Source organism: Oncorhynchus keta, chromosome 31, assembly GCF_023373465.1.
Source record: "Oncorhynchus keta strain PuntledgeMale-10-30-2019 chromosome 31, Oket_V2, whole genome shotgun sequence".
In the NCBI taxonomy this organism is placed as follows: domain Eukaryota; kingdom Metazoa; phylum Chordata; class Actinopteri; order Salmoniformes; family Salmonidae; genus Oncorhynchus; species Oncorhynchus keta.
This window is the reverse complement of record NC_068451.1, coordinates 5,432,323-5,445,806: the sequence shown is the minus strand read 5'-3', so window position 1 is coordinate 5,445,806 and position 13,484 is coordinate 5,432,323. Positions and strand designations below refer to the sequence as shown.

Here is a 13,484-nt window from a genome sequence, read left to right as displayed (position 1 = left end):
ATCTAACTTGATGGACAGCATTCGTCATGATCTGATAAGGTAATGTTCTGGTGTGGGAGAGACAGGTGTACCCGGACCAAACCTTGCTGAGCCAGGCTGTTTGAGCTGGCTGGGTATCCACCGTAGTTGATTGAACTGTGCCGAAAAGATCAATGTGAAAAGAAAATATGTGAGAGAAACACAGTACAGTTTCAGTTGGCACGAGAGTGTGAAAAGGGTAGTAGTCGGCGCAGGCACGTAGTTGCCCGCCCCTAACCGCCGACCGGGCATCCCCCACGGACTGGCACGGCCCAGATGAAAGAAAGGCTGTTTAGAGTTAGAGAGAGAGCTGCAGCATCAAACAACCAACGTCTCTCCCCATCCCCCCGCTACCCTTACTCTGCCTCCCTGCTCTACCCACCACAATATCATATACTCCCTCTCCTGCACGTTTACCAACAGTTGCCATGGTTACCCAATGCTCGAGGTGTCACAGCGAGGCGACCGAAGGGAGGCATTCACAGATCACCTGGATTCAGTCAGTCGCCGCTTTTCAGTTGGTGCCCCACAATTTGTGTATTTGTGTATTTGTGTATACTCAGACTGTGCCGCTTCGCCGTGAATACAAATGATGTACGACACAATGTTGAAAGTATGAACGCTTAAATTACACCACATGTACCTCAATCTGAAACAATGGAATATAGTACTATAGTACCAATGGAAGGCTTAGCCACACTAGGTGCTTTGGTTTCATTTTGCCGTTCAAGTTTCAGAATACCGCCGACAGCAGAACAGAACAACTGTTTGTCAATCAATCAATATTTCTTACAGTTCACTTGGCCTTCACTTGCCCTTGAAGAAAGTCTAATACACCTACAAATTGTTTTTGTAATGAGAAAGGGAATGAACAGAGTCATCTATTGAGAGTTTATCATTGAATTTGAGTGTACCCCCCCAAATAAATGTGGGAAAGGCATTGACAAAAAAATATATATATATCTATTCTCTCGGCAGGTAAATAATGATTCCAGCATATTATTAACAAACACAAGAGACATGGAGAGAGGGAGGAAAGAGGAGGAAAAGAAAGAGAAGCAACAAGTTGCAGAAAGCTTAGAGTAGAGAAGGCTATAAAGAGAGAGAATGGTGATAAAAGAGAGACAAGAGATAAAAGGAGAGAGAGGGCGAGGGAGGGGAGAAGGTGATGGAGCGAAAGAGCGAGGGTCATAGAGAGACAGAAAGAGAATTCGGTGATAGAGAGAGTCTGTGTGGGTAGGAGGTGGTTGGTGGGCTCCATCCATTATACCTGGTAGCTCCTAGCTCAATCTATCCGATCCATCTCCACACTCAGGCCATGGGAGAGGGGGGCTGGTGCGCGGGCCAGACTGGCAGCCACATCAAACACCAGCCCCAGCCAGGCACATTGAACCAGGGATTAGCGTACATCTACCAGGCGGAGGAGAAGAAGTGGAGAGGAAAGAGACAGAGGGAAGGAGAAGGAGGGAGGGATACCCTCCACTTCACAGAGATAAATAAAGTGGACGTAGTGTCTTCAGTTCAGACAATCATTGGCACTCTCACCTGATAGATTGTACAAAGACACCCATTCTATTCATTCTGTTTCTACGCATTCAATCACATCCGATAGTTCAAATTCGGATCGATAACTTCAGAAAAACTAGGCCCTGGTGTCTACAGTTTAGTAGGCAGACAAGGCACCAGTAAGTATTTTGTAGACCCACGATGGTGAGTTGATAGCAGCTCTATAAGCAGGAACACAAACTGTCTGGTACATATTGATCAGCGGAGCTCTTCTTGGAAGGGGAATCCACACACTCCCAGTGGCATCAATGTGTGTGAGATAAACCTTTAAACAGTCATCAATACGGAGCAGCAGGCTTGGGATCAGATTGGCAGGTTGCACGTCGTCAAAGTCGCTGAAACTCTAGTTTCCTCTCCAGTAGACAGTCGTTTCATATGAAAAAGGGTCATATGCGTACTTGATGTCTACAGATGAGGAGTTCTGACGCACTGGGACACGCACAAAGGTGACCCGTACTCATTGCCTGAAAGTCACACGCCGTCCTCACCCAGAGCTGAAGTGTGACGTTTGGTGGCAGTGGTGGGATTCAGTGTGTTAAACAGTGAAAATGCTAATATACATAATATGATGAACAATGTAATGTGCACTCTAAATGAATCAATCTCTCTCTCTCTCGCCCCCCTCCTATCTATCTATCTATCTATCTATCTATCTATCTATCTATCTATCTATCTATCTATCTATCTATCTATCTATCTATCTATCTATCTATCTATCTATCTATCTATCTATCTATCTATCTATCTATCTATCTATCTCTGCAGAACTCCATTCGACACAACCTGTCCCTCCACACGCGCTTCATCCGGGTGCAGAACGAAGGCACCGGCAAGTCCTCCTGGTGGATGCTCAACCCTGAGGGGGGCAAGATGGGAAAGGCCCCTCGCCGGCGAACCGTCTCCATGGACAACAGCACCAAGTACCTGAAGAGCAAGGGCCGGGTCAGCCGCAAGAGGGTGGGCAGGCCGGGGATTGGTTCTGGAGCTCAAGTTGGGCTCCAGGCTTCCCCTAAGCAGGGTAGCCCACCGGGGAAGGTTCTCCCAGGCAACATAGGGGGAGCTGGGGGTGTGGAAGGAGAGTTTGACGCCTGGACGGAGCTCCACTCCCGGGCTAGTTCGTCCACGTCGACCCTGAGCGGGCGTGTGTCGCCCATCCTGGCCGAGGGCGAGCTGGAGGAGTCAGAGGAAAGCGGGCTGTCCTGCTCGGCCTCGCCACACCTCTACCCCTCCCCCTCCTCCAGTGCCCGCTCCCCTGCCATGGGGGCCGTGGGAGGCCACTGTCCACCCGTGGAGCAGCTTCCCCAGCTGGCTAATCTCACCGGGGCGATCAGCCTGGAGGAGAGGCTCTTGGAGGAAGGCTACCACCATCATCATCCTCACCTGGCAACGGGCCACAAACTCCCCCCGGTCTATCATTACAACCCTGGGGTTAAAGGTCAGGGGTCGTACTGCGGCGCGGTCTACAGCCAGGCTGGGATGGGCATGCTGCGCCACCACTCGCCCATGCAGACCATCCAGGAGAATAAGCCGGCTAGCTTCTGTGGCACCTTGCCGGCCTACTCAGGGACCAACGCCCTGCAGAGCCTGCTGACAGGGGGCCCTGGAGGGCCACAGCAGTACTGTGCCAAGGACATAATACTGGTCCAGGAGAGAGATGCCCAACCAATGATGGGGCCCTCCACGAACGGAGTGAGTTCCACCCGTCACAGCCACCACCCCGGACACAACGGACATGCAGCTCACAACCACAACAGCCACAACGGAACTCAGAGTCATAACCTCCACCCTGTGACCAACCACAACCACAGCTCTCCTCATCTTGGCCACAACCTCAGTCAGAACCACAGCAACCACACAACGCACACACCAACTCGAGCCCCAGCCCTGGCCCCACGCATCAGCAGTGGCCACCTCCAGCCCTACAGCCACAAAGTCCCCTATCTTTACAGCCCCCCATCCCACGCCCACCTCCCCGCTTCCACCACCCTGCCACCCAACCCGGCCGGCATGCTGGGGATGCCCCAGGACTCCTGCCACCTGGCCACCGCCCCCCACCCCTCGCACCCCTGCCACAACACTTACCCCAGCCCCCAACACCAGGGAATGGGCAGTGGACTGTACCACCACCAACTGGGCATGGTGGGAGGCTGCACAGGAGGCAGCTACCATGGTAGCTCATACCACCAGCCTCACCCCCACGACAGACTACCAGCCGATCTGGACCTGGATATCTTCCACGGGAGCTTGGACTGCGACGTGGAGTCCATCCTCCTCCACGATATCATGGACTCCGGAGAGGAAATGGACTTTAACTTTGACAGCTCCCTGGCGCAGGGGTTGGGCATGGGGATGGGCATGGGGGTGGGCCTTGGGATGGGCATGAGTGGACTGGCAGGCCCTCAGCAAGCCCACAACAACCAGAGCTGGGTGCCCGGCTGAGACATTTCCCAGAGTGCTTCAGGGCAGGCCTCAGAAAAGACTCCACTACAGAGAGTGCTGCAGGCCAGCCCTCACTGCCCCTCAGATAGACAGACTCCACCCCTCCTCACTAACATGTTGGGGAGCACTGTGCTTAACTGTGTCATTCCTGGACTGAAAACAGAGGAGATGTGACAAACACTCAGTCGCTCACTCCCCCATACCTTTCTGTGTTGTGCTATAAAATGCCCCGGTCCTATCTCTCCCTACCCGGACTCTCTCTGGAGACTGTAGCTCATGTCACATTGGTTTTTCTCACATCAGCTGTATACTGTGATGACAATCTCAACTGTGTTGTTGCCCAACCTTGTCCCTTTCTCATCTACTATCATGAGACCTGAACTCACCAAGCACTTTAAAACAAGTGGGTCAGACTCCACAGCTCACTCACATACAGACCCGGGTTCAAATACTATTCAAAATCCTTTCAGGCACTTTATCTGGGCTTGATTGAGTTTGCCTGGCGCAATGGAGCCAATAGAATTGTCGCAAACGTGCAAACCCCGCCTATCTTGCACTCCATGGCAGACTGCAGCAAACGCTAAACGTATTTGAAATATCTCAAATGGTATTTGGACCCAGGTCTTGTCACGTACTGTAGCAGACAAATTCATGCAGAGTTTGGCTGTTTGCGATGTGGGTACGGTATTTGACATGTCATTTTGCTGAACAAACCAAGAAAGTGCAAGAATCCGGATCTATAGATACATTTGTGGCATAGATTTATAATGGGGGTTGCTATGCTGCAATGTTTATAATGGGGGTTGCTATGCTGCAATGTTTATAATGGGGGTTGCTATGCTGATATGTTTACTGCCAGTGGGAAGCAGGGAAAATGTCATCAAAAATGTCTGATTGATTGGTTATTTGGGCTCTTTGTTGTTGGCTCGTATTCGGTCAAATCAAATGATACATTTTGGGACAGACTTACAATGATCTGTGCCTCCTCACTGACCTAATTGAAAACTATAATCTGGTGCTTTACTTTACTGTGCAAGTGAAAGTGTATGTTATATTAGTTGGTCGCATTATGTTAATTGAATTAATCTTTGGAATATTCAGAAGACAAAATGGAAAATAGCGTATCACCTTGCCTCAACCAGGGTTTATTTTTTCCTTTGTGGTGCCAGCTTTTCTCTTTAACTTTGCTTTCTCTGTCTCTGCCCCCCCCAACCACCAACAGAGACAAAGTGATCATCCCTCAGACCGGCCCATTAAACTGTGCTTGATTGAAATTCAGCGCCTTGCTTTTAATCTCCAAAGTGATGCTGCAGCCATGCATCACTATCGGGGATCTAAACGCTACAGCCTCCCCTCCCTCTTTCTCTCTCTCTCTCTCTCACCCCTGCAGTTGTCGCTAACGTAAATGTGCTGTTCTGATCACCGGGGGGCGACCACAAAAAACAAGTAAACGCAGGTTGATAGTAGGTGGACAGCAATATCATGTATAATCACATGATCATGTCCCTTTCCCAGTCCCTTCTGGGCGCGTGTGTCTTAAACGGGTAGTGTGTTTGTGTTGTAAGTCATCAGCATCGTTGTCACCATCTGTATCTTGTGTTCCCTATCACATGTTATGAGGTCGTCTTGGCTGTGTTTTGGGCCTTTTGGGAGTTTGAGTTGAGACTGGTTCTCTGATATAAGGTACTGTACATATAGGCGGAGGGGGGTAGAAAAGACCGATGAAAACCATCAGCCAATCAGATTGGCATTAATCTCTGTCAAACAGGGTTGTTGTTCCTTCTTTACCTTCCTTCCACACATGTCCACGTTCAGCGCGATTCCTTTGTTCGTCGTTTTCTCTTGTTGTCGTTGTAATGTTGACGCTCTGAAGGGACATTCAGGGACAGGGTGTATATGGCATGGTGATGTGTGAAGGCGGACATCCGGATCCACACCCTATACGCCAGGCTACACTAGCCCCCATGAATTGGACCACGGTCTCTTTTGTAGCTCTAGCCACCATACAAAGCCTCGGGACAGGAGAGAGCCATGGGTCATGTTCATTAGGCCACACGCCGCACACCATTGCGAACCGCCTTAAAGCGCTTTGCAACGGAAACCGAAAATGTGTGTTTCTTATTGGACAAAGTCCAGGTTGTCCCACTCTGATTCAGTTAGTTTTTGTTCGTTTGATGTCTAAAGAACATGAACCAGCTCTCCTGTCTCCCTCAGTAGACACACTCTGCTGTGGACTGTACTGAATACTTCTAACAGGAATGTCCTAAAAATGTACACCGTACTGGGGATTTCCTAACATGGACACCGTACAAGGGGCATATCATTACAGCCAAAGGTCAAGTATGGCACAGACTAGCAGGCCCTATCCTTCGAGATCAACATCCTTATTATAGGATGTCGTCTCTTGTTCAATCTCAGTCTGTGAGGTATGTGTGGAAGGTCTTGGCGAAAGGACCCCTTGGTAGGGCTATGTTTTAGCCTGCGCTAAAAAGGTTTAGTGATGCCCCGATATTGGAAAATAGAGTTATATATAATGTCAAACGTTATCATACACATATTTATTTATGAAAGAGGTGGGTCTTTGTCACCCCTGAGTGTGGTAGTTTGTGAGCCAACTCCAGTTTCCTTTGCATTTTTTTTTGGTCTTTGTTTTTCCCGCGTCACACTTCCTTTACAGTCGTAAGGATTTTATTTTGTACAAAAATCTATATATTGAGGATATTGTATAATAGTTTTTAAACTCAAAAAGAAAATATGAATTTTGTCGTCTATTTCTTTTTTTTTAAAGCGAATGTATCTTATCTGGTGACTGTTAAATAAATGAAATGAAAAGAAAGTATCTGTTTCATGCTCTTTCTACGCTTGTGTGGTTCCGTGTGAGGATTTGTCACAATTGTGTGATGACATTTCCATTGTCTTGTGCTGGTGTGTCCTCGAATCCTTGTTCTTTCGTATACCTGTGTGAGCGAATGCATGTGTTGTGTTGCATATGAATTTGGTCTTTCATTTGATATTATCCAAGGGTAATCTGTCCAACAAGGTTCTCTTTTTGTACATGCAGCACACACAGACTCACGTTGCTTCCAAAGTGTGTGTTTGTGAACGACCAGGTTTTTGATTTGTTTGAAAGAGTGTATGCATATGTTGATGGGTGTATGTGCATAAAGGAAATGTGTGTGTGTACTGTCTGTGTGTGTTTGTGCATATGTGCCCTTCGGTGTGAAAGCGTGTACTTGTATGCTAGTGTGTCTCCTTCTGTATGTGCGAAAGCAAAAATGTGTTTGCCTGTGTGTGAGAGAGATATGGGGGCGGGGGTGGGTGATGAGGGGGTGAGTGTCTAATAAGGCTTGTCATCCCGCTGAAGCTGTAGGTTGGTCACAGCTGTCCCAGTCCCATCGGAGGCGTTGTCACAGGAGGAGAGTGCTGCGCTGCAGCGCAATACTGCCAGGCCCCATGGGAGCCTCCACACACACACACACACACACATTCTCCTCTCACTGAAATGTGCGCTTTTAATTGACTCCACTCGGCAGAGGCTCTCGGGAGGGAGGGAGAGCGAGAAAAAGAGGGAGGTGGTGGACCATACGGAGGGTAAAGCCAGAGAGGAGAGACCGAAAGAAAGACAGGAAAGAAGAAGGAGGAGAGAAGAGAAAGCAGACGGCCCAGCCCAGGTGCTGTGCCTCAGGGATGGACCAGTCTTCTGTTGCCACACTATCGGAGAGAGAGAGAGAGAGGCTATACATTCCGGTGCCATTATTCTCCCACTCAAACAGCTCAACGCAGGTCCGCTTCACTGAGCCCGGTGATGGTATAGCATGGAGAAACATTCACAGGGCGAAAGGCTGTCAGCGGAGGGCACTGCTTACCAGGACCTATAGGTTCATATAATACTAGAATATAATACAGAAGACAGATACATTTGATTTAATGCTGATCCCATGTGTTTCTACTTAGAATAGAGTATAGCTTTATTTCACTCTCATTGTAGATCCTAATATAACTGTCATTGGGATACATTATGCAGCTGCTCAGAAGGAATCACAGTCCTCGTCTGTCGTAAATTGCCCCATCGACTTCGGTCCATGCTGTCCTGCTGTTCTTAGTTCACCCGGTATAAAGGGTTAATATAGATGAAGTCAGCAATTCCCTGTAGCCTACTAATACTACTGCAGATCCCAAGTCAGACATCCAGAGGAGGTGGGGGCTGGGGGAGCGAGGGAGGGGGGGCTACAGAGGTGATGACACAATTAATGTCAAGTGAATACCCCTGAGCCCCCTTCTCAAATCTGCATCCCCCCTCACCCACCCCCCTTCTCTATCACACATGGCCTAATCCCACATGGGGGCTAAGCGTTAAGCGCGGTAGCCTGAATCAGCTAGCGCAGCACTGGCGTAGCATTAGCTTCTGGGGAACAGGGCCGATTGGCGTCTAGAATTACGGGCTGACACTGAGACAGTAATTAGCGAGTGTTGCTTATGGCTGCGGCTTTGGAATGTTAGGGTTGATCGCTAGGAGATAGCGACGCTTCAACTAGCCTCCCGTGGGCAAGAGCAGGCACATGGGTTCTGGATCAGAGACGGTTCTGGTGCTTAAATACTGGGTCATGTGACGCTGTAGGGGAGGATTGGATTTGGGCTTGGGGACTGCGGAGCTCAGAGAGAGAGGTCAACTGCAGGCTGTGGCGGTGGTTGGTAGTTCATGGTAGTTGGTAGTTCATGTTGGTGTGTGTGTGTGTGAGAGAGAGAGAGAGAGAGAGAGAGACTAACAGAGAGATAATTGAATTGAATGAACTGAATTGAGGAAGTGAGAGGAAAAGAGAGAGGCTGTGTGTGTTAGACAGAGAGGCTCTGAATCGAGGGCAGCAGTAGTGTAGTTAATCGGCCTGCAGTGGAGAGCCCTCTCTGTGTGTGTGTGTTGCGTTATCCAGTGTTCAGTCCACCCTGACCCTCAGTAAGCATCACCTGGTACCAAAGGACCTCAGAGAGCTAGACACGAAAGAGTGAGAGTGAGAGACAGAGTGAAAGAAAAAAAAAAAAAAAGCAGAGCCTCTCACTCTGAGTAACTGGAGCAGCACTTCAACCTGGCTGCTAACAAGCGTCTCTCTCTCTCTCTCTCTCTCTCTCTCTCTCAGCATCTCTCAGCATCTCTCTCTCTCAGCATCTCTCAGCATCTCTCTCTCTCAGCATCTCTCTCTCCCGCTACCTTAATCACCATAGAGTTTGTGTACACAGCAGAGTCCAGACTACCAGAGAAGTCGCTTTGCAAGAAAGTGACTGATTAAAACCCAGGAGAGAGGAAGAGAGAGAGAGAGATGTCAACATCCCTCCCTCTGGAGAGAGAAGCTGCAGCTTATCAAGGACCAGCTGGGGACGAGCCGTCAACAACCAGTCGACAAACGATACAGAGTCTGCTTCCACAGACAATGTGGAGTCATGGACCACTGTAACAGCAAGCAACTGATTGTTAAAAATAACAAAATAGAAGTGTGCCATTGTTGAACTCAAATGAAAGATGGCTGTGCGTGTGGAAATATTCATGTTATGTGTCCCAAATGGTGTGCTACGTTTGACCAGGGCTTGGACGATAACTGCGGAAGACAACGGTGCTACGTGTGGCCTTGGTTCTCTGTATGAATGAGTGTTGACATGAAGCAGTGTTCATACAGAATCAGGTCAGAGCAGAGAGGGGTGAGCACGGGAACCGATGCAGCTATAGCTGTCGTCATGACTTTGCCACGGGTGAGGTTTCTTTGGTGTTAGTGCCCGACTGAGGGCCAGCCTGGCAGGGGCGGAGGGGAGGGTATAGGGTCTTGGATGGGGGTGGAGAGAGAGGGAGAAAGGGTGGTGGAATTTGGAGGGCAGTTACAGTGATGTGTGTGTGGGGTGGGGAGCAGTTTGTGTGTGTGTGTGTGTGTGTGTGTGTGTGTGTGTGTGTGTGTGTGTGTGTGTGTGTGTGTGTGTGTGTGTGTGTGTGTGTGTGTGTGTGTGTGTGTCGGTGGTGGGTAGAGGAGGGAGTTGTGTTGGTGAGGCCATCCATCACAATATTGAGAGGCAGTGAGGCCGCATCGGACACACTCAAACTCACCGACGCGCACACACACACACACACACACACTGCTATATCTCGTCTCACGCAGGCTCTTGCAATTCCCCCTCGCAGGCGTCTGTGGCGTCGGTTCATCTTTGCTGAGAGGAGAGAGAGTCTGGACTGAGGCGATAGACATCTCATTAGAATCTCCTACAGCTCCACTGGGCTAGCGGCCTGTCTTCCGTCTTACCGCCAGGAGATAGTGTGTGTGCATGCGTGTGTGCGTACATGCAAGAAAGAAAGAGAGAGAGAGAGATAAAATGAGACAATGATAATGGCAATAATAGTTTTGATCCTTCAGGAGGCTCTCTCCCACAGGCGAACAGTTCGTTCTCTCTCTCTCTCTCTCTCTCTCTCTCTCTCTCTCTCTCTCTCTCTCTCTCTCTCTCTCTCTCTCCCTATCCCTCGCTCTCCCTCTCTCTCTCTCACACACCACTGTTTCCCTCTTAATGAATTTTGAACTCGTTAGTGCTGCAGCCCACAGCCCGTCTCTTCTTCTATCCACCTCCTTCTGACACTGGCCTCAGATCTGTTCATCGTGTCTCTCACTGCCAGGGTATTTAATACGTGCCTGTATCAACTGTTCTTAGATCTCTTGCTATATCACTTTTAATCTGTTCCTGTATCAGACTGTACTCAGATCTGTTTTTATACCTTTCATAGCCAGGTCATTTAATCTTGGTCAATTATCAGACCGTTCTTGGATTTGTTCGTATACCTCTCACAGCCAGGCTTTTAGGCGTTCAATCTCTGCACTCTTAGGGCTCTAATTTCATCTGGCTCTAAGGAGTCAAACGCATGTTAGTTTGCAATTTTGTCATGTAAAAACTGGCGCATGGGCATTTTCCATATTAAAGCAACGCATTTAGAACGATGTAGACTGCAAACTTGTTCAACATATTTGGCAAATATTGGGCGGGCTATTTAAGGGACTAGGCTATAACGGACCAACATTCGAATTGGAGTTGATGACAATGCAATACATAAAAGACCATAAATACATAACTTGAAGAAACAACATATTTAGTCATGGAGCACATTCTGATTGGCCAGTGATGGGCCAAGCCTCGACACCCACAACTTATTTCATCAAATAAATGTGAAAACAGCACAAATATTTCTGACACACACCTGAACCTATAATGGTACCACTAGCGCTAAGAATGACCATTGCGTTAGTTTTGTTAAAATAGAGCCCTTATAAAAAAAAGGTGCGACATAGAACCAGAAAGGGCTCACCAGATGAAAAAGGTCCCATGTAGAACCCTGAATCTCTACCATTTGAGAACCCTTTTTCTAAATGTGTGCATGTATCACCCCTGTCCTCAGATCAGATTCCCTTCTCCCTCTCCTTTCCCAGCCAACGCCATTTACACTTTGCTTATATCAGCACCCGTGCGCACACAGTCCCTCCCTCGCACTTACCCCTCTGACCCCTCTCTCTCTCCCCAAGCCCCAGCCATGAGTTAGTAATCCTAGCCCCAGGCCAGCTCCCGAGCGCTCTGCTAAAGCTATTCCAGTGCGTAAGGAGTAGTACTGTCTGTGTGAGGCCTTGACCCCGTAGGTTTAGAGCCAACCACCCTGCCCACGCTATCTCTCTCTCTGACTTAGGACTCTCACTCTCTCTACCTCTCTCTCCCTCGCCAAGAACCTCCCGAGAGCACTCTCGCTCTCTCCCTTTAGTGATAATTGCTCAGTGAGAGAAAAGAGAAAATCCGGCAGCCACTCTCAAGGTCGTCTCGCCGTGTGTGTGTGTGTGTGTGTGTGTGTGTGTGTGTGTGTGTGTGTGTGTGTGTGTGTGTGTGTGTGTGTGTGTGTGTGTGTGTGTGTGTGTGTGTGTGTGTGTGTGTGTGTGTGTGTGTGTGTGTGTGTGTGTGTGTGTGTGTGTGTGTGTGAGTGAGTGAGTGAGTGAGTGAGTGAGTGAGTGAGTGAGTGAGTGAGTGAGTGAGAGAGTGCGTGGGTGCGTGGGTGCGTGCGTGCGTAGACGAGATGAGTGTCTGAGGGTAGACGAGATAGAGTGTCTGATGGGCGGGGATATGGACTCACTGCCAGATGTTGTAGCGTGACCCGCTCTCTGGAGAACCAATCATGGGATCCCTCTGGGCCTGACCTCTAACGCCACATACTGTACTGAATGGTTATTGGTTAGTCTGTCGCAGCTCTCCCTATCCCATCCATTCTCAGTGACAAGTAATCATACATCTTGACTTATTCAACATTTTGTTGTGTTACAGCCTGAATTCAACATGGATTAAATCAAAAATAAATTCTCACCCATCTACATACAATACCCTATAAAAGTGAAAATATGTTTTTAAAACGTTTTGCCAATGTATTGAAAATGTAATCATTTACATAAGTCAACATTTACATAACTATTCACACTCCTGAGTTAATACTTTGTAGAAGCACTTCAAGTGGTTAGAGCGTTGAGCCAGTAACTGAAAGGTTGCTGGATCGAATCCCCGAGCTGACAAGCTAAACATCTGTCGTTCTGCCCCTGAGTAAGGCAGTTAACCCACTGTTCCCCCGGGCACCGAAGACGTGGATGTCGATTATGCCGGCCCCCCGCACCTCTCTTATTCAGAGGGGTTGGGTTAAATGTGGAAGACACATTTCAGTTGAATGCTTTCAGATGTACAACTGACTAGGTATCCTCCCTTTCCCTTTGGTCTCTAAAACCTTTCCACACCTGGATTGTGCAACATTTGCCCATTATTATTTTCAAAATTCTTCAAGCTCTGTCAAATTGGTTGTTGATCATTGTACCCCTTTAGGTATCCCCAAAATCATTTAAAAAATGTAGAATAATAGTGAAGGCTTTAAAACTATGAATTAACAGATTTTGAATCATGTAGTAACCAAAAAAGTGTTAAACAAATCAAAATATAGTTTATGACCCAACACACCTCCAGGTTGTGTAAGGGCTATTTCACCAAGATGGAGAGTGATGAAGTGCTGCATCAGATGACCAGGTCTCCACAATCCCCCGACCTCAACCAAATTGAGATGGTTTGGGAGGAGTCGGACCGCAGAGTGAAGGGAAAGCAGCCAACAAGTGCTCAGCATGTGGGAACTCCTTCAAGACTGTTGGAAAAGCATTCCAGGTGAAGCTGGTTGAGAGAATGCCAAGAGTGTGCAAAGCTGTCACAAAGGTAAAGGGTGGCTATTTGAGGAATCTCAAATATAAAACATATTTAGATTTGTTTAACACTTGTTTGGTTACTACATGATCCCATATGTGTTATTTCATAGTTTTGATGTCTTCACTATTATTCTACAATGTAGAAAATAGTAAAATAAAGAAAAACCTTTGAATGGGTAGGTGTGTCCAAACTTTTGATCGGTTGTGTATATAAATTCAGGTTGGAAC

General features: G+C 48.1%; 1 protein-coding gene across 1 annotated transcript in view; it reads left to right on the top strand.

The window, feature by feature from the left end:
* LOC118364253 (forkhead box protein O6-like) overlaps positions 1-5,447 on the top strand; it is a 40,001-nt gene extending 34,554 nt beyond the window's left edge. The window contains exon 2 of the mRNA XM_035745644.2: positions 2,350-5,447. Within this exon, the coding sequence (XP_035601537.1) occupies positions 2,350-4,023 (1,674 nt within the window). The 3' untranslated portion in view covers positions 4,024-5,447. The remainder of the gene's footprint in view (positions 1-2,349) is intronic.
* Positions 5,448-13,484: the final 8,037 nt, after the last annotated feature.